This window comes from Ovis aries, chromosome 1 (assembly GCF_016772045.2).
Source record: "Ovis aries strain OAR_USU_Benz2616 breed Rambouillet chromosome 1, ARS-UI_Ramb_v3.0, whole genome shotgun sequence".
NCBI lineage: Eukaryota > Metazoa > Chordata > Mammalia > Artiodactyla > Bovidae > Ovis > Ovis aries.
In genome coordinates, this window is record NC_056054.1 from 201774002 (window position 1) to 201801383 (window position 27382).

Below are 27382 nucleotides of genomic sequence, written 5' to 3' on the forward strand. Positions count from 1 at the left end.
CTACTCTTGGACCAATGCTTCACTAAATACCTACTTCGGGTGGACAAAAGAAAGCAAACACAATGGAAGGATTTCCACATGTACAGATGTTAACAGCTTAGTCTCAGGCCTTGCTTCAAAAATATCTGTCATGGGCAGGATTTGGGCAGTTGCAGGACAGGCCAGATGGGGAGCCTGGGGGGAAGGCAGCAGGCCTGGGACTCCAGGCAGGTCCAGGGTGCTGGATAAAGGCAAGGGAACTAAGGATAGATGCATAGTGCAGGGCAAGCCACCTTGAGATGAACGCCAAGAGCCCAGAGCCCACAAAGCACATCTAGAAAGCTCAGATCAGTTCAAGCAAAGAAAAGCTGCGATGGGGTATGTCCAATATGCTTTGATCGAAAGGGTGATGGGGATGGTGGGGAGGGGCCAGGCTGGGAATCAGAAGGCCTGCCTGGATTTGTGGGTCCTTGGACACAGCACCACCAGTAAATGATGGAGAATGACTCTGAGATTCTGGGACGAGGGATACATTCAAGATCTAACCCTGGAGAGCCCAGATAAACACTGAGATATAGAACATAAACTCAGGAAAGCAACCAAGGGAATTGCTGAGATGGTCCAGAGCATTGAGCCTGGGCTGCTTGGCTGTCTTCATCCTTTGGTCCCCAGATCCTCCTGTGTACCCCCAGGTGCTCAGCTCCCATGGAAGCCCTGGCGATGCATCAGTTCAAAAAGGACACCATCTCACCCTCATGGAGCTTCCTTCTAGAGGGAAGAGACAGGCAGTAAACAAAGAAATAACTGAAATATACAGTGTGACAGAAGGTGATTAAAAAAGAGAAAGAGAGAACAGCAGAAAATGGGCAAAGGGAACCCGGCAGTGGGGGTGGAGTTGCAAACTAAGACAGGGTGGTTTTGAAGGCCCTGAGGAGCAGATGACATTTGCATGGAGACCTGGAAGAGGAGAGCTTCGCAGATGCCCAAGGAAAGAGTAGTTCAGGCAGAAGGAATAGCAGATACAAAGGCCCTGAGGCAGGAGCAGGAGAAGGCCAGTGAGGAGGCTGCAGAGCGTGCCTAGGGTGGAGTCTGTGAGGCGAGAGGGGCCGAAGATAGAGCAGAGACAAAGCAGGGCCAAGTCACTAGGACATAGGCGACGTGATACGGAATGCGGCTGTCATACCGTGAGGGTCCCAAGATGCTAGATTCTTTTGAGCAAGGCAGGGGCACAACAGATTACAGAAACTGAAAAGGGTGGGAGCTGGGAGACCAGTTAGGAGGCTCCTGCAGAGATCCAATGAGGGGACCTGGGCCGTGAACCACAGTAGAGACAGAGGAGGTGGTGTGGAGGAGTCAGGGTCTGGATAGCTTTGGAAGATGGAGCCCACAGGATTTGCTGACTTCCCGTGGGAGACAACTACTTCCTCTGGGACGAGGGGAGTGGAGGATGGGCCAGGATAGACCCTGGACAGGGTGGAGAAGGCTGGGCCCCCAGGGGTCATAAGCAAACCACCTGGGTTGGGACATGCATCCCCCACACCCGCCACATCTGCTCCCTCACAGGCACTCTGGTTTCCATGGACACAGCCCTGCCAAGCAGCCACCCACGGTCTCTTGTCACCCAGGGCTCTGGAGTTGTTTGTGGGAGGAGGGAGGCATCCTATGGGAGCCAGGGAAGAAAAAGCTGATCAGCAGAGGGTGGATGGCTGCAGTGCTAGGAGCTGCTTGTCGGGTTCCCTCTCCATCGGGAAGGAGAAAGTAGGGTTTGCGGACAAGCTTTATAAAATTCATCTGCAGAGGACACAGGTAATATATGCTGCCCAGAACAGAAAGAGCCTGTGAGGTGATCTGTTTTTTCACAGGTTAAAAAACAGAGATTAAAAAACAAGAGTGAAAGGAATAACTGGACAGTATTCATTCATTCATCCATTCAAGAGACTGAGGCCCTTGTTCAGTGCTCTCTGCCACCCCATTTCAGCTCTGTCTCTGATCTGTTCTCATGCAATAGCCAGAGTGGTCCTTCCTGAATGTCAGCGGGGTTTTGATGTGTGTGAAGCACGTCAGTGGCTTCCCAGGACTCTTAGATAACGATAAAACCAATGCTTCAGGGGCCCAAAGTGGTGCCTAGCAGCTGCCCACCCTTCCAGCCTCGTTTCCTACCCCCTTCCTCCCCCTCAAACACTCAATCCCTTTCCGACCCTTGAAGACACCAGTGTCCCTTCCACCACAGGGCCTGTCTGTTCTGCTCCCCTGGCCTTTGCTCGGTCGGCTTCTACTTCAGACCTCGGCCTTCCTTGGGGAAGCCTTCCCTGATCACTCATTACAGGACCACAGTCCCCTCCTTCCCAGCATGCATTTGAAATTATGCGCCAATTACCTCATTAATAGCTCTCTCTCCCTCTCAATGGCAGGCACCGTGGGAGCCAGAGCCATGTCTTTTTTTTTTTTTTTTTTTTTTTTACTGCTGTTAGAGCTAGAGCACCTAACACAGCATCTAGGCCTCCAGTAAAGGTGTGGAGATGCTCCAGCAAATGAGACACAGGGCACCCAGCAAGGCCACAGTACATCTGGGAACAAAACAGTAGTCATTCACAAAGATAGTGTGTATGAGACCATCCCTGGCACTAGAGAAGCACTCTGGAGAGCCACGAGGTCCAGACTAGGCCAGCCAGGAAGGGCCTCTCCATTGAACCACGTGTTGACTTGGTGAATGGGAAGCAGGACGTGAGGAGGATGAGGCCAGAGAGTAAGGCAGAGCTGAGAAGGGCCTTGCTGCCAGGCTAAGGGGCGATGGGAGTCATGGCAGAAGGCAAGGCAGTGAGCTAGTGTGATCAGGCTTGTGGTTCGAGGATTGCCTGCCCGGGTGGCCCTGTGGAGAACATACCAGGGGGTGAAACTGGAGGCGAAGAGGACAGAGAGGGGCCGCTGCAGCAGTAGCAGTGGGAAGGACTCATGCTGTGTCAGAACTCAGCCATCACCAAGGGAGGGAGAAGAGAGAGTGGCTGGAAAGCTATGGAGACAGCATGTAGAAATTGATGTGTGAACGGATGTGTGGTGAGGGAGAAGGAAAAATCTAGAATTATATCCAGGTGTCTAGCCTCAGCACTGTGAGGATGGCTGATCTGCCGCAAAGGGAACCACAGAAGAAGGGGCAGACTTAAGCAAACAAGGGTCTTCCAGGCAAAGGAAGTCCCAGCAAAGGCCGGAGGCGTAAATGCATTGTTCTGGGGAATGGGAAAGTCCACCAACTTACTCCATCTCAACCCTCCTGCCAGTAACCTCAGCCCTGAGTCTTGCCTCAGCCATTTCCGGCATGAGTGTGACAACCTGGGTGGGGGAGGGGGGGAGTGGTCACCTGTTCTGCTGGGGCAGCCCTGGCATGAATTTCATGCAAGATGATGATTCTTGTATTGCCCCCTACTCAATCCCCAGCCGTACTCCCCAGTCATATCACCCTCATCCTTCCCTGCATCAGATGCTCTGAGCTTTATTTATATAAGTGATATCCCCTGGAGCCCAGTGGGTGTCTGGCCTCCTTCAGCTTTCCCAGCTCAGTCAACATGCTGCTGTAGATATGCAGTCAGATGAAAACATACACGTTATGCTATGCTTTCTCTAATGGTTTGGCCTGATGCTCCAGCACAACCATCGTGGGAGATAGGATCAGGACTCTGTGTGTTTACAAGTCTGGGAAGTGGTGGAAGTGGCAAACTGTTCCCTAGGTGCCAGATAACATCTCAGGGTTTGGCTTGTTAGACACAATGTTATTTTTAAGCTTTTGAACCTGAATGACTTGAGGTGAGGCATCTTCAGTTTCCGATGCCTCAGAACCCACCTGTTTTACTATTTATGCAGCTGCTTAGGCTCTGAAGAAAGGAGGAGTACGGACGTGGAGGGGCAGAAATCTGGGATTGGATGCTGGCTGTAGAATGACTTTCCCTCCATGAACCTCCATTTCTTCATCCACGTGAACGATAATATCTTGCAGGATCTGTCTAAGGGATAAGTGGGATAAATGCTTGTTATCATTGAAGATTAAAACTATGCAAACCAATGTTTTTGAGGTGTACCACTGTCACCCCTTGGAAAGAATTAGGATGAAATAAGGATGAACCAGGTGTAAGTTACTGGGAGACAGATTTAGCTCAGTATGAAGGCTCCTTTGCAGTGGTTAGCTACTGCAGATGGAAGAGATGGCTTTAAGTAGTGAGTTCCCCAACAGAAGTATTCAGACAAAGAATGCCATAGAGGCTTTCAAGCATTAGATAAGGGGTAACTGAACAACTTAAACCTTCTGTAATCATGTGGCATATGGTTCTCTCTTCCTCTTCATGGGTTACAGATAAGGCCAACTTTGCAAAGCATCCACCTGTGGCTGTCCTGCCTCTTGGAACAGGAAATGACCTGGCCCGCTGTCTCCGCTGGGGAGGAGGTGAGTCTGCATGGGAGGGGCCCTATCCTAGGGACAAGCACCCCAGTCTCCAGGAAGGCTCTGCAGAGCTAGGCTGAGCTCCCCTCTTAAGGATTACATTCCATGGAGAAATACCTCTGGGATCGTGTCTAATCCATGCCTTTTCCCTGATGCCAAGGCCTGTGTCTGCCCTTCACAAGATTTACTATCAGCCTGAAACTCTCAACTTTGAACCTTTCTCCCTCAGTGTGTGTGCTGTGTGCTAAGTCACTTCAGTCGTGGCCAACTCTGTGCGACCCCACAAACTGTAGCCCACTAGGCTCCTCTATCCATGGGATTCTCCAGGCAAGAATACTGGAGTGGGTTGCCATGCCCTTCTCCAGGGGATCTCCCTGACCCAGGGCTCCTTCACTGCAGGCAGATTCTTTACCACTGAGCCACTGGGGAAGCTCCGTCTCCTTCTGCAGAACAAGTCAATTCCTTTGTCTCCTCTCCAGGATTCATCCCAGTCAGGGCTCACATAGGAATTTTTCTGCCTGAAATTCCCCCTCTCCAAATTACTGACCTTCTTCTGAACTGAGACTCAGAATGTAGACTGAAAAGTCCAATTAACCAGTTACCAGGGGCATTTCAGATCATCCCAGGGCCAGGGCCTCTCATTCTGAAATTCCCCTAAGGGGGACCTCAGAGTAGTAACCAGCATATAGGGCAATGGGCAGGAGCTAAGAACTCTGCAAACTGCAATAGCCCCCACGGAGCTGAGCACGCTCCAGAGAGTGGAGAGGTTCAGGGCAGCACTTGAAGTAGACAGATCAGGGTGGCAGGCAGAATTGGGATGAGACTCCAGATGGCTGATCAATTCTGGGAGTGATCCAAGACCAGGCCCGTAGCGGTCAGTGTGCCTGCTTGGAGGGCGGGGTCAGAGCAAGCAGAAGCTAGCCCTAGAAGGAAGCTGGCAGGCATGGGAAGAGCTGCCAGGGTCCTCAGCCACACACTGGGCTTGGGAAAGACCCTCTACTCAAGAAGGACAGCGGACTGTGGCCTCAGACTCTGGGCATCTAGGCAGCAGAGCGAAGCACCAATTTCCCGCAGCTCCGTGCTCCCAGTTAGCATCAAGGCCCTCAGCTACCTCATTACTTTCATTGCTATCTCATGATGCATTCCCTGAGGTACTGACCAGACGCCTGACAACTTGAAAATGCTCTTCAAGCTTGTCCCAGAGGTAAGCAGGAACAATGGAAGTGTTGTTTGAAAGAAAAGTCTCTCTCTCCCACTAACTTCTTACTTACAGTTCACTTGCTACATTGGTTTTCCATTGCTACTATGTACAAACAAGGGCTTCCCTGGTGGCTCAGTGGTCAAGAATCTGCATGCCAACGCAGGAGACACAGAGACGAGGGTTTGACTTCTGGGTGGGGCAGATCCCAGGAGTCCATCCCAGAAGGAAATGGCAATCCACTCCAGTATTCTTGCTTGGGAAATCCCATGGACAGCAGAGCCTGGAGGGCTACAGTCCATGGGGTTGCAAAGCATCAGACATGACTTAGCCACTAAACAACCACAAACTATGTAACAGCTAATAATTATAAACATAGAGGCTTAAAATATCCTTGTATCCTCTGTAGGTCAGAGGTCCCAGAACAGCGACTTCCCTGGTGGTCCAGTGGCTAAGACTCTGCACTCCCAATGTGGAGGGCTTGGTATCAATCCCTGGTCAGGGAACAAGATCCCATGTACTGCAGTTCAGACCCAGTGCACCCAAATAAATGCTTTAAGAAAAAAAATTCTAGAACAATGTGACTAGGCCTCAGCAGATAGAATCAGGGCACTGAACAGGCTGTGCTCCTCTCCGAAGACTCTAAGGGAAGAATTTCCTTCTAAAACTCTTTCAGGTTGTTGGCTGAATTCCATTCTTTGTAGATCTGAGGTCTCTGTCTCTTTGCTGGTGGTCAGCTGGGATTCACTCTCATATCCTAGAGGCCTTCCTCGTTCCTTGTGTGATGGATCGCTCCATCTTCAAAGCTGGCAAAAGAAACTCTCCCTCAGTTCCAATCCCTCTGAAGCTTCGGACCTATTTCTTAAGGAAGAGCCCAGTCTTTCTAAAGACTCACCTGATTAGGTCAGATCCACTTAGGATAATTTTGCTTTCTTAAGGTCAGCTGTGCCATATAATATACCAAATCACAACTGACTAGCCCATCTTATCCACAGGTCCTGGGGTTTGCTGGGTATATAATCCCTCAAGGGCAAGAAATGTGGGGACCATCCTAAAATTCTGCCTACAGCACTGTTGTTCCACATCATGACACAGTCCTGGAACAGATCCCTAGTTCTCCCATGTGCAGCTTCCCAACCATCCAGCACACTGATTCCCCAGGGCTCGCTTCAGCTACACAGGCCTACCCATCTTTGGCCAGCACCCGGCCCTACCCCTACTATTCTGGCTTCCAGATTGCCCCGGCTTCTTTCTAATTACTCCAGATTGTCCTCTCCTTCCCTGTGGCCCAGGGAACCTGAGTGACTCTGGCCTGGACACACTGGGAGTGTCCCAGGGGTGCCCCACCCCACAGCTGCATGCGCAGCAACCAAGCCTTTCTGCTCTGGGGCAAATGCAGGGCTGCACTCCGCAGGTTATGAAGGGGGCAGCCTGACAAAAATCCTGAAGGACATCGAGCAGAGCCCCTTGGTGATGCTGGACCGCTGGCATCTGGAAGTCATCCCCAGAGAGGAGGTGGAGAATGGAGACCAGGTCCCATACAACATCATGAACAACTATTTCTCCATCGGTGTGGTGAGTTGGCCAGAAATGGCTTTTCTGCATGGATGAGAAGTGCCCCAGTGGGCAGGAAGGTTTCTAGTCTTTCACGGTCCACTCTGGGTCCCTGCTCTTTATTTGTCCCAGCTTCCCCCTGCCTCAACTTGGGTCCAGGCATCCTCGCATCCAGCCTGGATGTGGACATCCTTACTGTACCCAGTCCTGTCCTTGTTTTGCAGGAAGTTCCTGCCCCTGTCATTTTACCTAACACAAGAAAAAAAACAGCACATTTTTTCAAAAGACCTATTACTCTTTGGATAATTTGAAATAGTTAAGGAAAAGCAACACCAAAAAATAACCAAGGATGAGGTCAGGAGGAGATTCTCAGGTGAGCTTCCAGAGATGGAAATGCTGATGCTCCAGGGAAGACGTTGTGGTCCTAAACTGGCTCCCTGGATTAGTTCTCAGAATTCTCTCCTGTCTTTTCTCCTCCTCCCAACCCCACTCCCCACACTCCAAGTGCACCTAAGCCTCTGGGGCATCTCCTCCTCACTGACCCCTTAGGCTGAGCTCTGTGTTACCCCTAAGCTCCTCTGTGGTCACCTCTGCCTTGGACTAAAGGGTTTGTTTCCATGTGCCTGACTTAGCCCCCTTGCAATGCACACACGTACGCATAAATACATACATATACATGTACATACACACGTACATACAAACACACATACTATAAGGACAGCAGCACATTCCTCTTTCTCCCCCAGCTCCCATCACATGTAGCACAGCTAAGTTAGTTTGTTTTGCTAAACTCAGCTTCTGGTCCAAAGTGCATAGGTTGGACATTGCTTCCCAAATTGTTGGAGACATGACTGAGGGGAAAAGGTGTCGGTCTTTTCCATAAATAGATGTGGGGGTTGGGAGGAAGGTGAAACATAGACATTAGCATTTATTGAGCTCCTGCTGGGTGTTCCCCACCGTGCTAGACTTTATTCTAGTCCTCACAGCAATCCTGCAGGTATTATCATCCCCACCATCTGCATGTTACAGAGGAGATTCAGGGACACAGAACGTGGAAGTGTTGGAACTGGGGCACACACACTGTGCCTCACTCTGAAACCAGGCCCTTTTCTCTGCTGTCTTGGGAACGTTGCTGCCCAGTTTCAAATGCACATGAATCTCCAGACCAAGACTGTGACCCTCTCAGTCATCACCTATGCCTCTTTTGCAAATGTTGGTGGTTTTTAAAAAAGGAGAGAAAAGGAGAAATGATAGGTAGTCTGAGGGAAGAACAGGGTTAAGGACAGGGTTTTTTGTTTTCTTAATAAGAAAACTAAAAGGAGAGCCATGGAAGCAAAAAGGAAGACTAATAATCCCTTATATTTATGGGATTTAAAACTTACCATATTTACAGATATTTTCTTGGTTCTTATGGTTACAGTGGAGGGCAGTATTCCCTCCGTTTGGTGAGTGAGGAAATAGAGGATCAGAGTAAGGGATTTGCTTTCATTCTCTGACTCCCAGTCCCCAACTCTTTTTCTGTTAACTAAAACAAAAGCGAGAAGCATTGCTCAACCCGTGAATGGGCTCTGAAAGGATAGAGGTGCTGGTGAGAATATTCGGGGTCTCAGCTGCCCTGATCTGGTTGATCTCCTCAGCTCCCCTGCACCCTCCTCAGAAGGGGGAGATACCTTTGCCTAGGACCTACCAGCTCATCCTCCTGTGTCGTAGACAGAAGAGACCCCTCCTTCCTCTTTTTGACTCAAAAGCTCCTCCTTTGGAGCCACCTGCTCAGGCTCCACTTCATACGAGGGGAACATGCAGCCTTCAGCTCCTGCAAATGAGACTTGGCTGACAAGTCTGGTGTTGGAGGCCAGGGGGATTCTGGAGCATGCAGCTTCCCTCCATTACAGTATGACTGAAACACATGTCGTTTTTCCTGTAGTAACCAGAGAATAACTTGCTGACATGTAGTGAGTACCTAATGCATACCAGGCACAGTGTCCCTTTGGAGGGTATAGCCTTTCCCCTTTTGCATTTTGCAAGAAGGAACTGTAGCTTAGACAGATAGTGACCTGCCCAAGCCGGGAATCCCTAGTGTGCATAGCCCACCTTGCTGTGGGCCCTGAGCCAGGCAGATCCTGCACAGGCCGTCATCTCCATGCTGCCAAATGCAGCAGCATTAGAGGGGCATCCTCAGAATTTACAGTGTGATGGCTCACCCATACCCTACCTGTACCCTTGGTCAGAAATGCAGATTCCACCCACATGACAGATCCTCATTCATATTCTGAATCAGTTGGTCTGGGCAAGTCTAGAAATGTGCACCTTTAATAAGCCCCTGAGATCATTTTAATGCAGACGGTCCCAATCAAGTCCTCAGTGAGTGAAGACAACCCGTTAGAACTGAGAAGGATGGTCAGAGGAAGTGGTTCTTCACAGGAACAGAAACCAGATCTGAAGTAGATACAGGAGAGGAAAGACAGAAAGGAGGGGAAACCAGCAGCTGCGGGCAATGGGCCAGAAGTGAAAGCCAATCCACAAGACTGGGTGATCTGCCTGGGAGCTTCTAGAGGGCAGGTTACGTCCTTGGCCACCGGCAGAGTCCTCAACCCCAAGTCTTCTCTTCTCACGCCCAGCTCTGGCTGCCAGAAACAACAGTATTCCCAAGGCCTCCCTGTCCATCTCTACAAAGCGCCATATGCAAAAAAATGACGTTCACTTAGTACTGCTGACCAAATGGACAATCACGCCAAAAAGGAAGAGACAACCTTCCCTCAGCTAGATAACCAAGCCCCAATCCCACGAGCCAAAACTGAGCGTGCTTTTAATATAGTCTTACAAATAAGAAGGACGTGAGTGGGGGGATGGGCAGGAGGGAGGGAAACAAGGACAAATACAAACTAACCGCCCCCCAAGGAAAAGCATAGGAATAAGATTCTCCATTTCCCTCAGCGGTCAAGATATTTATCTACCCGGGCTGACCTACAGTAATCCAATCCGCTCATCTTTCAAGTGAAGAAGAACTTAAAATCTTCCTCATGGTTTTTTTGCATATACCTTTAGCTTGTCCATGTTTAATATTTTATTGCAAATCAGAGAAGAAGCAGGCTTGTTTTTCTCTCACTGGTGTAACCTTAGCCTTCTCTCAATAAAATGCTTGCAGGGTTTGTGTGCTCACTCTTTAAAAGCTGGAAAGGGAAATTCTTGAGAAAACAAGTAGCCAACATGTAACCCTGAGAGAATCTGGGGCTGACATTTGCAGAAGCTCTTGCTCCCTATTTGACTTCCCAAACTCTGTAAGAGGAGAAACAGTATGTAAACCAACCCCCTGGCTTTACTTCCTTAAGACGATTAGAGTCAGACTCCTTTGGCAAAGAGAGTACTGCAAAGTCTTCGCCTCTTTTGAAGGACCTGGAATATCTGATATCAAATGTCCGCTGCTCTGCATTTATAAGGGAGGTGACAATGACCCCCGCTGAGCTGTCCCTGGGCAGTAGGGAATTCACTCTGATGAGTTCACACACTCCCGTTGGTGCCAACAGAGCCCACTCATAGATGGAGGGGTAGCGAGGGCAGGGTCTCCTGGCCTATGTAGAGAGGGATGTGGGCCTCGTTGCCTCTACATTCCCATCCACCACAGACTCCCCAGCTCCCCGCCAGTGAAGAGCTAAGACCCTTGACCTTCTCACTCCCTCCATCTGATAACATCCATTGGCAGGAGATTTTCCAACCCAGGCATTCAGGACACTACTTCCTCTGACTTCTCTGGCCTCTTCATCCCTGCTCTTTATTTTTGGATTTGCAGACATGTCAGGATGGCCAGGTATCAATGACAGGAAGTTTGGAACTGAAAAATCATTCCTGGGGTATGTGTAATTCTGAACACTGAAAAGGCTCTGCTTTCACTGAGCCTTAACAGGATGGGTGAACAGCTAATCCCTTGAGTCAATGAAATCTATTTCTGATGCGAGGGGAACCCAGGGGCCAAGGACGGGCCACAGCCCATCACACTAACTCACGTACCATTTTTCACCTCATATTCTGTACTTACTAGACTTCACCAGCTAAGTTTCCGCAATGGCAAACCCATTAAGGAATTTATCAGAAAGTCATCATTTCCCTGCAAACTTTTCAGTTCCTTCAGCCACAGGTTCTTCTTATCTGTCACCTATGAGAATCAAGAAGTTACAGGAACAATGGGACTAACTGAGAGGTGTCTTGGACAAGGGGTCTACACTCTTTGTCCTTTCCCAATCAGCCATAATTCTTCAGAACAATCCAAATACCAAATAATCTGTTTTATTGTCTCCTTTCTGTTTTTTTTAATCTCCATAAGTTGCCAAAGTGACTTAGACCTACATTGTCCAATATGGTAGCCATTAGCCACATGTGGCTATTGTATACTTGACATGGGGCTACTCTAAGTTGAGAGATGTAAAATGCACACCAAATTTCAAAAATGTAGTATGAAAGAATTTTCAATATCTCAATTTTTATATTAACTAATATTGTAGCAATAATATTCATTGAAATATATTATTATTATTAAAATTAACTCCATTTGTTCCTTTTCAGTTTTTTAATGTGGTTACAAAAATTCTTTTATTCCTATTGGACATGACTGGCTTAGACATCCAAATAGCTCAGAGTCCAAATGATTACCACTTATATGTGGAAGGGGCACAAAATTCTTTTGTCCAACTCTGCACTTGGGAGTTTTAGTTCAGGAAAGAGTAGACATATGTCCACACTGCTTTTTATCTCCTTTTTACCCCACACTTCATAGAAAGAACCCCAGAGAATGAGGCCATCAGAAATGAGTGTGCGGCATGTCCATGAGTGTGCAATCCCACCTCCACCCCAGCCTTCCAAATGGAAGACTCATTTTGCTGTGAGTGTTACAGGGAAGGTTTGGAACCACTATAGCACTGGTTTCTAAAATTTAAATGAACTCACCTCTGAATGTAAGTACAGCCAGCTTAATGCCTGGCACAGAGAAGCCCGGCAGAGGATGGAGATGAATCTTGCCTCTCTTCTTAATCCCCAGGTAGAGAAACATGGTTAGTCTTTACCAGCATTGCCTTTCCAAACCTGAACAGTGGACCTGCTCATCTCCCTCTTACCACTTTGTGTATTTATCATGGGGTCACACTGTCAAATTCAGAACCACATGCTTAGCTAGTAATATTGCAAAGCCTGGTCTTTGTAAAAAGAAACTTTGCAAAACCTAGTTATAAAAAAAAACAAGGATAATGGGAATGACACAGAGGGCAGGGACCTATGCACATATCCTAGGGAATTAAAAAGCCAGGAGCCAGTCACAGCAGCACTGGGGGTGGAGGAGAGTGAAGTACAAATCGTGCCAGGCAACATGTGATTGCTTTTTTCTTTTCTTTCTTTTTCTTCTGGGTTTTTTTTTTCCCCTGACAGAAGAAAATCAGTGCTTCAAAGGAACACAAGTAGACGGAATGTTTCTTGAATTCTAGAGAAGCATTTGACAGATGTCACATGAATCTTATTCAGCAAGCTCACAAAACTTGCCTAGGAGGGAGGTGGGCGCACTCTGAGGGCAGGAAACGCTCCTGCCTGGAGAAGCTGTGCAGGCTGGATCCACCAAGAGGACAGAGACCAGCCCCCCACCACCCTCCTCTGATGTTGCCCCTCTCCTCCCATTGTCCACAGGGGTGCTTCAATTTCAACTCCTGATGTATCTTAAATAAATAATGAATCAGTAACTGGAGTGTAAATGTTAAATTCCCAAGACATTGTTTCAGCAGAGTGTTAGCCAACCATAAAATAAACCCATATCCTTGACTTGCCCTGTCTGCCTTTCAACAGGGGGCTGCTCACTGGGTTTATTCTTCTGCCAAGTAAAAATGTTACGAAAGTTCCCCTTTGGCCCCTATCTTGCTTCTGGATTTTCTATCCCCACCCTTAGCCCGTATTCTTTACTCACCACTCACAGCACATGCTCAAAAAAAAAAAAGAAAGAAAGTTGCTTCATTGAACTATACCTTCTGATGTTTAACATTTTTTTCCAGAAAATTTGTAGAATTTCCGTATCAAGAAATGAAATTGATATAGCTAAAAACTCACTGTATGGACTTCAAGATTTCTTTTAGTTACACATTCCAGTAAATGAGTTTCTGTATCTCTTCCCTGCACAAATCTGAATCAGCTTCCTTGTTCTGTCACCAACCCACCCCCACCCCAACCCCTCCTGCCCCCAGCTCAATTAGCCTGTTTATTTCTAAAACCCGCCACCTGCAGCTGACATGCTGGCAGGAGGCCTGAGCGGTGAAGAGGCTTTTACACATTCTTCTGCTGGAAAAGGAGACCAGTAACAAGAGCAGAGGACCAAATCTGAGGAGGAAAGATGAGTTCAGTTTTAGGTCTGAAGGTCAGGGTTGGTTCTCCAGCGATACATTGTAGAGACAGCAGCAGCTACATGCTAGTAACAACTAAGACACCTGGATATAGCCCATGGCAAGGAATGCAGGCTGCAGAATGGATTCAAGGCTGAGGGGTTCTGCTCTGAGCATGGAGAGCCCGGAAGCATGGTGACATGAGAGCCACCCTAACTGAGGAGCAGGTGGCCAAAGTAGAGCAAAGGAATGTGGTAACAGTAGGATAGCAAAGTATCCATAGCATGTGGTAATGAGACTCTTACTGACCTTGGGGAGAGTCGTTTCCATGGAGTAATCACCAGGCAAAAGCCAGAAGTTTAAATATATTTTTAATTATCTGCTAAGCCTGTTATCCAATATATTAAATATATTATCTGCTAAGCCTGTTATCCAGTGCTACCAATTCTGTCTACTGATATGGATGACTAAGAGTTAATATATAACAGCCTCTACCAACATCAGTTTTCTGGTTTCGACCATGTATAGTTACATAAGATGTTATCATTGGGGGGAGCTGGGTGAAAGGGCCACAGGCACTCTCTGTACTATTTTTGCAACTACTTATGAGTCTTAAAATATTCCAGAATACAAAGTATTTCTTTAAAGAGTGAATAGGGTGAGGCATTTCCAAACACATTCAGCCCCATGTAGGCTTCTGCATCCTCACTGCTCACAGACTCAGACACACTCCCTCTCCCCCAAAGGGCAGCATCATCCCCTTAACTCACCCTGAGCTAGAAAGGGTAGAGAGTGAGCATTAGGAGGAGTCGTCTGGCATCAGCTCTAAAGGCATGAGGGCCCGCGCCCCTAACCTTGGACCTGGTGTCCAGCCTCTGCAGGGGGCCTCCCTGGTCTCCCCCTGACATCTGGGAAGTTCAATGAAAGTGTGTGTCCCTTCCCTTCCTTCCACATTGCACAGGGTCAGGACCACTAACCAGGAATCTGCTTTCTGTCCCTTTCCCTTTCAGGATGCTTCCATTGCACACAGGTTCCATGTGATGAGAGAGAAACACCCTGAAAAATTCAACAGCAGGTAAGAGGGCCCTGCGGGGGTAGCCGGGACTGCACTGCCTGCGTGCCTGCCTGCCTGCCCCACCCACGCGGCCGCTGGTCCCAGGCCTCCACCTCCAAAATGTTCTCAGCTCCGCGGCCCAGGGCTTTCCTGCCACGTTGCCGGAAGGAGGGCTTCCATTTCCAAGAAGAAAACAATGTCAGAAACCCACCATGGTCTGGCAGCCCGTCCCCTGCCAGGGGGTGATGTTGCAGTGGGAGGGCCTGGGGCCAGGAGGGAGGGTGTGGTGTTCCGCCTTGGGGAGTAGGGGTCTGAGCTTGGCTAACTTGGATTCCCCCTCTGGGGTACGGTCGCTTTCTCAAAACCTACAGCGTCCCCATCCTGAGCCCCTCGATTCCCCGGGGGAGGAGCAGGCAGAGGGCAGAGGCCTCGGCTTCCCTTCCTCACAAAGGGGCGCGGGTGGCAGCTCTGGCCTTGGCTGAGGGGCCGAGATGGCGGCGCTTCTCTCTCCCCTGCCGGCAGAGGGCAGCAGAGAGCGGCCCTGCTGAGGCCGGGAGCCCACCAGAGCCCAGCCTCAGCCCGCGCGCACCTTGTGAAGCACCGAAAGCTTGGTCCAAAAATGGAATAGAAAAAAGGAAACCAGATCATTTGCAGAGTCATACCATTCTGCAGGCGGGTCCATAGAACTACCCCTGGGATGGTTCAATTACCTTTCTCCCTTCTTTTTCTCTTCTTGGTTAATTTGCATCCTTTCTCTTTTCTTATGGTTGGACCCTCAAGCAGGTGGGAAGGAGAGTGGTATTGATTGGGGCTCAAATTGAGTCTAAGGAACTTTATTTAGCCCACCAAGCAGAAGTCCAGTGTTACCCACACACCTTCGTTTAAACCCATACACTTCCTCAGAGCTCTATCATTTTCATTCCTCTTCTTTCCCCTGACCCCTTGCCTGAGAGTTTAACCAAGATTACGGAAATCTTTTTAGGGATCAGAAACTCAACATAATGAAGCCACTTCGACTTCAGGAAGAGTGATCTGTGGGATCTAATAGTAGCTGAGCTAACCTTATTAGACTGTATTTTCTCTCTCAAACACACCAAGTCAACTCACAAAATACTATTAATATGTATATTTTCAACTCCTGTTCCTACAATAGTCACAAACTTACAAATCAACTGATGCTTTTCTTGTGAACTTTTTCCCTCTGATATATACACATGCACAAAAAATCACTTTTTAAAAAATACTCCTCCTCTTCCAGCCATTCCAGACTTTTAAGGTCCCCTTTTTACACAGATACCATTATGCATACTCATGCACACGTTTCTTAAGATGCCAAATGTTTGTGAAATCCGCGGGGGTTCTGTTCATTCATTCGTTCGTTCAGTGAATCTATCTTTTGAACACAGCACCAGGCACTGCTGTATAGGTGTTTTGGATAGCTGTGTGTAGGAGGCTCACAGTCCAGGCATGGAGGACTAGAATACAGAGGTGCACAGTGATTTGTTTTAGGCGATATGAATCCACAAAGCAGGGGCATGGAATTTGATGTGGAGGGTCTTCCAACTAGAGAGCTGCCTGGGCCAAGACACAAAACAAGTTAAGTATTGCTTTTCAGGTTGACAGGGAAAAGAAGGGCAACCCAGGGAGAAGGAACCAAATGTACAAAAACATCCATATGAGCAGTGGAAAACAGCCTGCCTGGGGGAAAGAAAGCTCTTCGGTGTGGCCTGTTGGGTGGTCTCCTTTCATGGAAAGAAGCAAAGCCTCTGTAGACAGCAAGGAAGCAGAAGGCGGGAAGAATTTCTCCATTATCCAAAAATCAATAGACAGGTGAACATATGACATAAAAAGCAATCATCAGTTATCCACATGATCAGGTATAGTTAGAAAGATACCTCTGTCAGGAGAAAGTTGTGGCTGTGCATTTCAGCGCAGAGTATGAACAATCTCACTGGTCTGAATGAACGTTTGTCCTCCCCACTTCCCAGTTTCTATCGGCAAGACTCTCCTTTGCAGTGAGGTGTGCACCTCACCCTTCACCTGGTTGAGGTCAAGGGTAGTGCGATCATCTAGAAAGACAATCTTGGAGATTTTCGTATAAGTCCAGGTGCCTGCTAATAAGTGCAAACATAGTGGCTTCAAGGTAGACCCTATTTCACAAGGTCTCAGAACACTTCCTGTTAAAAACTTGAGTCCATGCTGCTTCTACCCTGCCTGCTTACTCCTATTGAAAATGTCCAGGAATGCCCAATTTGTCCATGGAGAGGCAGACGAGCAGCCATTTTTTCCAGGCTTCCTTATTTAGCTTTGGAGATGGTTTTAAATAGGCAGGTGGTTGTTGCCATGGTTACCCCATTACACCAGCGGCTAAATTTAGGGAGGGCCGCAAGGGATAGGAAGAAAGCTTGATACCCGGGATTTGGAAATGTAAACGATATTATCAAACACAGCTTCGTTTTATTCAGCTGAACTTAGGTTTTCCAAAGAGTAGTAACTGCTTGGCTGGATGCCCTTACTGTTAATACCTAGGACTAGGCCCTCAGGGATAACTCTGAGGTTAAATCTAGGGAGTTGTAACTGTTTTGTTCTGTTCTGTTTTGAACAAGGGAATGTGACTTGTCAGGGCTAGAGTTTATCAGAAAAACTGAATCTTTTGCATTGCTCTTCAGTTTTCTGGGCTATTTTAACAAGAATTGCTAACCTAGGTACAAGGGCTGCGGGAGTTCTGCAGGCACCTTGAAACTGTATGTAAGATATTGAATATATTTTTCTTGAGAGAATGTCCATTAACTATCAGAAGGTTCTTGAAGAGACCCATTACCCTTCAGTGGTTTAAGTCACAGTTCTGAGCCCTCTTTGAAGAGGTATCAAATTATGACTCAACTATTGGGATTTCATGAAATTCTTTCCCCAGTGGCCTCTGGACGCAGGTTGTTGCCAGGGAAGGTAGTTGGTTACACAAAACTAAGTTATGTTCCCAGTGGAATCGCTTTATTAATGAAGCAAGAACCAGACCCAAGGATGCTGGGTGATGAGCCAGATGTGATGGACAAGGATTAGAAGGCCTTTAATGGCAAAGATGGGACTATTTGGAGCTCCTACTTCCTAGGGCTTCCCAGGTGGTGCTAGTGGTAAAGAGCCTGCCTGCCGGAGTAGGAGATGTAAGAGACACGGGTTTGATCCCTGGGTCAGAAAGATCCTCTGGAGAAGGGCATGGCAACCTACTCTAGTATTCTTGCATGAAGAATCCCATGGACAGAGGAGCCTGGCAGTCTCTAGTGCATAGGGCTGCAAAGAGTCAGACACTGCTGAAACGACTTAGCATGCACGTGTGCTACTTCCTAATCATTAACAGGCTAATTATTAATTGCTGACTTAGGAATATTATGAAATTTATCATCTCATTGTTGGCATGAACAACAAAAGAGAGATTTAATTCTCTTGGGATTATATGTGTTAGAAGGTGTTCTAGGATAAAAGGGTAAATAAGACTTGGTTCCTGCCTTCAAGGAATTCATAGTCTAGCAAAGAAGGAAATACAGGCCTCACATTTTTTTTTACCAAATGATTTTCACATACAGGGAGGCTATATGTTATAGGTCATAGAGTGTATAGGAAGTTGTATTGAATAAGACACTTGTTAATGGTTGTATCCCAACATCACTTATAAATGAATTGTGTAGAGTACAGAAATGATATTAAAAGGAAACCAAACTAAGAACTGTTATATTTCGAGCTCCTGCTACATGCCAGGTGGTAAAATAGATATTTTAAATTCATTAGAATATTTGAATCCCAAAACTGCCCTACAAGGTAAATACTAACATTCCAATTTTGCAGATAATGGAACTGAGGCTGAGAGAAGCTAAGTCACCTGGCCCATATCATACATCTTGTTTAAGCAGTGGGGATGATAAGATTTGAGCTAGCTTCTAACTCCAGAGTTCAATCTCTTGTTTCCTGCACCTGTTACCTTCCATGGATTGCATCTAGCAAATGCCAGTTGTATGTCAAACACTCTGATGGGTACTTTATACATGATCCCACCCAGTGCTCACAATGACATTCAAGGGCAAGTGCTGCTGCTCCATTTTAGAGATGAAGAAATTGAGGCTAATGAAGGTAGAGCTATTATCAGCTTGATCCGCCTTTATGAATGGTCTCTGTGGGGGAAAGGCCACTGAGTTCTGAAGGAGGACTGCAGTGACCCCACCATGCCTATGTTGTGTGGTAGGGTTACCCCACCATGCTTATGTTGTGTGGTAGGACTCTTCCCCCACTGTCAGTGTCCACAGCAAGGAGTAGGACTGACTACGTGATTGTGTGGCCGAGTGCGAAGTGGAAGTGTGGGTCCCTTGTTCAAAAATCATTAAGAATTTCAAGTCAGTGACAGCAGAGTTAAACCAAGCGCAAGGCCCTCCTCATATGAGGCCCCATGTGACTATACAGAACTCATATTCATGAGCTGGCCCTGGCAAGAAGTTATGTTAGCCGCTCAGTTGTGTCCAACTCTTTGCAACCCCATGGACTGTAGCCTACAAGGCTCCTCTGTCAACAACAAGGAGAGAGTAGATTAAGATGCAAAGACACATTTGCCAGGGCTCACAGAAAGGGGGTTAGCAATAAAGGTAGGTAAAAGAGTGGAGGAAACAGGGCTCCAATCAGGGGAGGAGGAGGAAGGATCCTCAGTCCCTCACACAGGCAGCAGTTAGTACTAGCAGATGAGCCAAAGATGCCAGCTGTGTCTTCCAGGTGTTCAAGAGCCAGCAGACCTTGAAGTTTCTGGAGTAATTCTCTGTGAAGCGTTGTGTTTGTATGGAACAGATGGAGGTTCCTAATTGGAATAAGTACCTAATTCCAATGTCACTGTCAGTGAGTATCCAGGAAGAGAAGTCGAGCTATGGAGTTCTTTCACTGTTGGTCAGAAACTCAGAGCACTTGAAGAATGTGTTATTCCAAGCCTGCTGAGTGCCATCCACTTGAATATGTCCCTCAGCGGTTTAAGCTGAAGCAAGATATTTCCTGTTAGGAAAGGGACCGAAAACAATGCTTCATTCCTACCAGAAGCTGACCATCTTTCTCAAAAGCCCTTGGGTCGTGAACAGGCTCAGGAATGTTCACTTTCTTAGAACCAGGAGTAGCTGATGAGGGGTTCCCCAGAAGCTCTAACGAAGCCTGAGTCCTTAAGAGGTTGGAAATACATCTCACAAATAACTAATCCCTTAATAGTTATTTATAGAATGAGGCAGCAGGGTATAGCCCAAGTTGGCATCAGAACTTGGCTCTGCCACTTACTAGCTATGTGACCTTGGGCAAGTTACTTAATCTCTTTAATCCTTTGCTTCCTACTGAATCTTACAAGGTTGCTAAAAGTGCTTAATGAGTTAATGCATAAGTGCCTGACACATAGTAGGTCCTTAGTAAATATTTGTTGTTGAATATTATTGAATGACAAGCATGAGGAAAGCATTTCCTTAAACTTGACAATAAAGCATTGATAATAAAAGGCTTTTCTGATGGAGTGGCAAGTGGGATGCAATTCTAGAGTCTTTGCCTCACTGACATGGCCCTTGGACTGAAAAGTTAGAGGACACCTAAAAGTTGGAGGAGACTCCAGCTGTGATATATTGAATCTGTCCAGATCTTCTCTTGGGGGATAGGAAAAAAAAGCAAAAGTGTTAGTCGCTCAGTGTCTGATTCTTTGCAACCACGTAGACTGTAGTCTGCCAGGCTCCTCTGCCTGTGGAATTCTCCAGGCAAGAACACTGGAGTAGGTATCCATTCCTTTCTCTAGGGGATCTTCCTGACCCAGGGATTGGAGCCAGGGATCAAACCCAGGTCTCCTGCATTGCAGACGGATTCTTTACCATCTGAGCTACCAGGGAAGCCCCAGAGGATGGAAGGATGGCACCAATTAACCAGGATTGAATTCTACAGATTGGAGCTATAGAAAAAAAGTCCCTTTATTGGCTCCATGGGTGTCTAAGAGGCAGAGGTTTGGGGTCTGAAGGCCATAGATTGTAAGTCCAGATGCCGAGTTCAGGCTACCAGCAAGATCAAGATAGTGATCACCAACTGCTGAGGAATGGTAACAGGAGGAAATAGAAGGGAGTGAAAAGGCGGTGGGGGTGGTTACAGGACAGGTGCCTTGGTCTCCATGGGAACTTTGGGCTTACCAGCTGGGGCCATGGAGCGCACGACTGCAGGGTAGGTGGGTGACCCACGGTGGACAGACACTGGAGGTGTGACTCCCCTTCCTTCGTTGATGCTCGCTCTTGCCTCTCCCACTGAGCATCTCTTCTCCCACTTTAGATGAGCCCAGAGATGTTCAGTGGGAGGCAGAATAGAAGCCAGCAAAGCTCAAGTCACGCAATTCTGGAAGGAAAGAGGCCTCCTCTCTTGAATACTTATAGCATTGTCTGCAGTCACAAACATAAGCTTATCTCCATTTACTTAAGATATTCTTTTTCATCTAGAAAAATGAAACTGGCCTAAGCTATTCTTTCCAGGAGCCCTGTGAAGCAGCCCAGTGTTACAGCCCAGATGTTTGACTTTTCCAAAGCATCAATGTATAACAGCAGCAGATACATCAGGAATAAAATGTTTATATTCTGTGCCTGAATTGGGTTTGCATCTCCTTATCTAATACTCAGGAGCCCAAGAAAACCTGCCCTAGGTATTCAGAGGGCCAAACTGTCTACACCAGTTTCCCTCAATATATCAAATGATTTTTTTTTTTTTGTCAAACATGTCGGATTCAGAAAACTCCCAAATGAAGCTGATTATGGCATTTTCTGTTTTTATTCTTACTCCTGTAGGTATTTATAAAGGAAATGCAAACCTTATGCTTTGTGTTCAAGTACTTTCAAGTCTTCAAGTCAAGTCTGACAGACCCACTTATTTAATTAGTTGAATGTTTCTATACTGGCCCACAAAAATGTTTTATCCCCCACCCTCTTCACCCCACCTCAACAGAGACACAGCAGTGAAATGAATGAAATATGGGTTCGTGTTTTTTCCACCAGGCCTTCATCATTACGCAACTGCTCAAGACCAGGGTTTTTTTGGCTGCCTTGTTTGTTTACAGTCAGCCCTTGATTATTTGCAGAAACGAGGGAACAGCAACACAGATCATTTAAAGCTGTGGATGGTCAGAGATTTTAGGAGGCTGTGATTAATCTTTGTGTGCAGGTCTCTGCTGTAAAGATTCAGAATATTCTAAATGATATGATGAAACTATACGGACTCTTTTAACATTTCCATTTTCCCCCTGGCTCCCCAGTCCACGTTGTAATGGACAGCACAACTTCTCAGACTGGTACACACAAGCAGCCTATGATATCTCAAGACTTCTTACAAAGTTGCTTGTTCATCAGAACATTTCCTTGCTGTAGCTTAACAGGCCTTTCCCTCTAGCCCCTTCCAGACTAAAACAAAAAAAAAAAAAAAGGTATGATTCATGTCAACAAAGAGTAGAATCAGTTTGTGATAATACCAGAAAGGAACTTGAAAGCCAGCTGTTTTCAAGTCTATAGGCCAGATAATCCAAAAGTTATCAGTACTTATTTGTTGATTCCTCTCTAGAAATATTTCCATCAAAGAGCACAAGACACAGTATATAGTGAAGTTCAGAAGGGTTATGGTCAACATGATAACCTCTTGGAAGAAAATCAAAGTACAAAAATTCAGAGTAAGGTAGGAACTGGCCAGGTCCTCAAATGGGTGTTGATAGTCTGGATGCTTTCCAGAAGGAAGAGGTCAGAAAAATACTGGAATCTGAAACCATGTCTTATAAGGAAGGGCCGAAGAGGGGATTATTTCACCAAAAGAAGAGAAGACCTAGGGGAAAGTGATTATTGGCCTCAAATATTTTAAAAGTGCTTCTCATATAGGAGGAATTAGGTTGTTTTGAATGATAAATCAATGGGGAAAGTGACTGGGTAAACCGATTTGAGCCCCATATAAGGACATCAATTCCACCAACGAGGGCCACCCACAAGTGCAGGCAACAATTCTTCAAATTCTCCAGGCAAGAATATTGGGGTGGGTAGCCACTTCCTTCTCCAGGTGATCTTCCTGACCCAGGGATAGAACCCAGATCTCCTGCATTGCAGGCAGATTCTTTACCGTCTGAGCGAACTGGGCTTCCCTGGTGGCAAAGGCCAGTCAAGTCTTTGTCACAGCGAATCCCTCTGACAATCTCTCTTCTGCCTCCCTCTTCCACTTAAAAGGGTTCTTGTGATTTCTTTGGATTGACTCCAATAACCCAGGATAATCTTCCCCTTCAGGGTCAGCTGACTGACTACCAGTTTAAATTCCAGCTGCAACCTCAATTGCCTTTTGCCATATAACCTAACATATTCATATTCACAGGGTCCAGGGATTAGAACATGGATTTAGGACATTATTCCACCCACCACAAGTGGCTTACCTCATAGCATTATTTTGAAGGTCTAGTGAAACAGTGCATTTAAAATGCTTACTACAGAGGTGTGGCCCATCAATGCCAGCTATTATTATTAACATTCTTCTTATTACAAAGACAGAGCCCACATCAGGTAATAGTCATGTTAAATGACTCAGTAAAGCCCTTAAAACTCTGAGATTTGGAGATTCTCTAAGAGGAATGGTAAATATTTATTGGTCATAGGGTATGAGTCATCAAAAACACACGGCATTTTTTTCTTCATTTATCTTGACAAAATATTTTCAATAAAATAACAATGCATGTCATTATATAATTTAATAATATATAGTATGAGATCATAGTTTATTTCAAAATCATAAATAATTTGTAAAGTTCAGAAAAGTTAAAGTATGAAAAAGCCAATCACTCATATTCCCATCACTCAAAAACATAATATTGCTATTTTGGTGCATTCCGGCAGGTTTACTTTGTATTTTAAAATAATTATGTATATATGTATACATATATGTATTTTAAAATAATTAGAATATGTCCTTATAAAGTTGTATGTACTGTTTTTTAAACAACTTTTCCTTATACAAGTAAAGGCGTATTGTAGAAAAGTAAATCATATTGTCCCCTTCCCCAAAAAAACATTATTAGCATTTTAATGTATTTTCCTTCAACACTTTGCCACACAATTTAATTAAGCTCACTGGTATACACTGAGTTAAAACATTATTAACCCAGTAGCACTTATAGGTTATGAAAGAAAAATGATATAAAAGAACTGATTGGAGTAAGTTTATCTGCAGTGGGAGTTTTATTATTCTCTTCCAATTAAAAAAATTCCAATGATTTTGTTCAGTTAATGTGAAAGTTTTAAAGATGTTATTATTCAAGTCTCTTTGCAAATGAAATAGCTACTTGATATGTTATGGAGTTCTACTTCATGGAGATCAAATAAAAAGGATATAATTATCTTAACACAGTTCCCAGTATTGTACATAGTTTTGCTCTATCTGAAAGAGACTAGTTTGTGTTTTATGTGGCCATCAGATGTAGCAAAAACTGCCATCTGGACTCTGCAGTGGTATAGTTTTCTAAGCATGTGTGACTCTCAGGGTATATTGAAGTGCTTATAAAAGTAGTAAGCCCAATATAATCAGCATTGCTCCAACTCATACTAACAATAGGAGCCATCATTTGTTGAATGCTTTCAAGAATTTCAGGTTAAAAAAAAAGAATTTCATGTATATTAGTTTTAACTGGCACAGCTATCCAAGTAGCCATAAGTATTATTGCTCCATTTTACAGAGGAGAACATTGAGGCTCACAGAGATTATGCAGTTTAGGAGCGTACAACTAGTTAGGGGAGTGGCTGTTCACATCTAGTCTGTCTGACTCTACAGCTTCCCCTCAGCCTGCTACACTTCCTGCCTCCCTGAATGCCCAGTTTGGTGCCCCAAGACAAAGAAGCACTTAGGAAAGAGACAAAAGAAGAGTCACAGAGACGGTTAAAAGAACCTATGAGAAAACTTTTTTAAAAAATTATTTTTCCTGGAGAGGAAAATCAGAGAATGTGTTGGGAGTAGAGTGAGAAGGATTCACACCAGGAAATAGTGACCACACCTCTTAACTCTTCATCCCAGCTCTGGAAAGAATGCGAGGGGGAAGCATGTGCTTATAAAGTGAAGAATCGCCTTTGGAACGGGAGGAAGAATCTCCTGACTTGGAGACATATTAAAGGCTAAAGTGAGTTATCAAGGGAAGTATTGTGGAATGTCTTGCAGAAGTTTCTAAAAACAGAAGGCAGCCTCATTCCTCTGGCCTGACAAGCGCAGCATCTTCTCTGAGCCCAGGAGTGAGTCATTGTGCTACCAAATGGGACCCTCTGCTTCCCACTTCACCATGATGGGTGGTCCCCAAGCGACCTCTCACCCACTTTATTCCTCAGTTCCTTCTTGGACCCCATGCTGGCTCTTCCTCAGCACGTCCTCAGTAGCCCACTGGCCCATGCTGATGCTCTTCCCTCTCAGGCCCACCCTACCTGGAGCTGCTCATGGTTTTTGTCCTGTTTCTGCCCCATGAGAACCTGCTGCCACAACCAGCATCCCATTTTATAGAATTTCAATGCATCTGCTTTACCTTCAGGGCCCTTTATACAGTTCTCCTTCCCAAACACCAGTCTAGCCTTAGTGCTTGGTTGCTGTTACTCTCACCTTGCCCACATGTGCCCTTAACTCCTTAGTCTAGGATAATATCTCCTCTGGAATCTAATCGTCACTTATTGTCTCAAAATGCACTCTACAATAGTCCTGCCCTGTCCACCCCGAGTCCTGGCCTCTGCCTTTTCTTAGAATCCATCTATAAGGTTTTAACAGTCATTAATTTATCTATGGCTGTGCTGGGTGTTTGTCGCTGTGAAAGGGCTTTGCCTAGTTCTTGCGGTGCACAGGCTTTTCATTGAAGTGGCTCTTCTTGTGGAGCATGGTCTCTAGTGCTCAGGCTTAGTAGTTGTGGCACAGGGGACTTAGTTGTTCAGCGGCATGCGGGATCTTCCCGGACCAGGGATAAAACCTGTGTCCGCGGTATTGGCAGCTGGATTCTTATCCACGGAGCCACCAGGGAAGTCCTCTACAAGGTTTTTGACACATATTTTTCCTACTTTGATTTTTTTTTCCTCTTCATTTTTTATAAGTCCTCATTTTGGCACAAATGCTCTCTGCCTTGTTCACAAGCTTCCTCCCTCAGAGCGGGGTCTGAACTCTTTGGGGATCCACTGACTTAAAACCAGAAAGGTGGTGCTGAGCATGTGCCCTCATTCAGCCAAAACGTGTTGAACATCTGTCTAGTAGCATGATGCTGGGGCCGAAAGCAAAGAGAGGTTACCACAGCCCCTACCTACCAGAGTCTGTGGATCTAGTTGGAAAGATGAGCGCATTCAGAGGCTCTTAGCAACTGTATTTGTTTCCTAAGGGTGCTGTGACAGAGTACCGCAAACCTGGTAGCCTAAAGCAACAGAACTTTCTCTCTCACAGCTTTGGAGGCTGGAAGTCTGAAATCAAGATGTTGGCAATGTGGGTTCCTTCCCAGGCTCTGAGGAAGAATCTGCTTCATGCCTCTTCTCTTGCTTCTTGTGGTTGCCAGCGAGTCTTGGTATTTCTTGACTTGTAGCTGCCCCACTCCAATCTCTGCCTGTCTTCACCTGATGTTTTCCCTGTGTGTCTGTGTCTCTCTGTCCACATTTCCCTCTTAAGGACACCAGTCACTGGATGTGGTCCACCCTAATCCAATACAGCTCCTCTTAACTTGACATCTAGAACGTCAAAGATCGTATAAGGTCATATGCTGAGGCACTGGGGGCCAGGACTTCAACAAGTCTTCCTGGAGAACACAATTTAACTCCCAGTACCAACCCTCCCTCAAACCCTCACAAAGGTTGGAAACACAATATAATATGGTTGAGCTTCACTTTAACAAGGGGACATGAATAACGAGTGCAAAGACCTAACTGAGAAAGTGTGGTTAGACTTCAGAAAGTTATTACTTCCCATGTGGCAATAGTGATAAAGAACCTGCCTGTCAATGCAGGAGACAGACATGGGTTCAGTCCCTAGATCAGGCAGATCCCCTGGAGGAGGGCATGGCACCCCACTCCAGTATTCCCGCCTGGAGAATCCCCAAGGACAGAGGAGCCTGGTGGGCTACCATCCATGGGGTCACAAAGAGTCAGACACAGCTGAAGTGACTTCACACACACATACACACAAAGAAGGTTACATTTGAGTGTGAGCTTGAGAGAGAAATCGGAATTTACAAGGACAGGAGCTGGGTGCCTACAAGGAGTCAGGAAGCAGGCTGGGAAAAGGGCAGGAGTGTAAGAAGACAAGACATGAGAGGAAAGGAGAGTGGCTCTGAGGGCAGGTGGGAGGGCAGGAGGGAGGCTGTTATGGCAGGATCTCAGTGCTCTGCCCAGGAGTTTGTACTTTATCCTATAGGTGAGTGAGTGGATGAGTCAACAAATGCTTTTTGAAAATATCAATGAAGGAATAAATTATTCTTTCCAGTATTTCCCGAGCCAAAATGTCAGGGCTTCGGAAACATTTACATGCTGAGCCTTGCTGAAGGGTTAGCCTAGCACAGGCTATTAGATCAGACAGATACCTGAGGAGAAAGGAGGAGAGGTAACCCCAGGAGGAAACCGAAAGAACAGGATGGAAATAAGGGGAACCAGCTCTGCTCACAGGCTTCCCTGGTGGCTCAGGCATAAACAGTCTGCCTGCTGTGCACACAGGAGATGCAGGTTCAATCCCTGGGTCAGGAAGATCTCCTGGAGGAGGAAATGGTAACCCTTCCTATTACCTTGCCAGGAAAAATATCATGGACAGAGGAGCCTGGCAGGCTATGGTCT

General features: G+C 46.3%; 1 protein-coding gene across 3 annotated transcripts in view; it reads left to right on the top strand.

Annotated features, from left to right (window-relative positions):
• DGKG (diacylglycerol kinase gamma) overlaps positions 1-27382 on the top strand; it is a 226178-nt gene that overhangs the window by 118268 nt on the left and 80528 nt on the right. For all 3 annotated transcript variants that reach the window (XM_004003065.5, XM_042233457.1, XM_004003066.5), the window contains 3 exons: positions 4322-4411; positions 7021-7181; positions 14518-14582. In XM_004003065.5, the coding sequence (XP_004003114.1) occupies positions 4322-4411; positions 7021-7181; positions 14518-14582 (316 nt within the window). The remainder of the gene's footprint in view (positions 1-4321; positions 4412-7020; positions 7182-14517; positions 14583-27382) is intronic.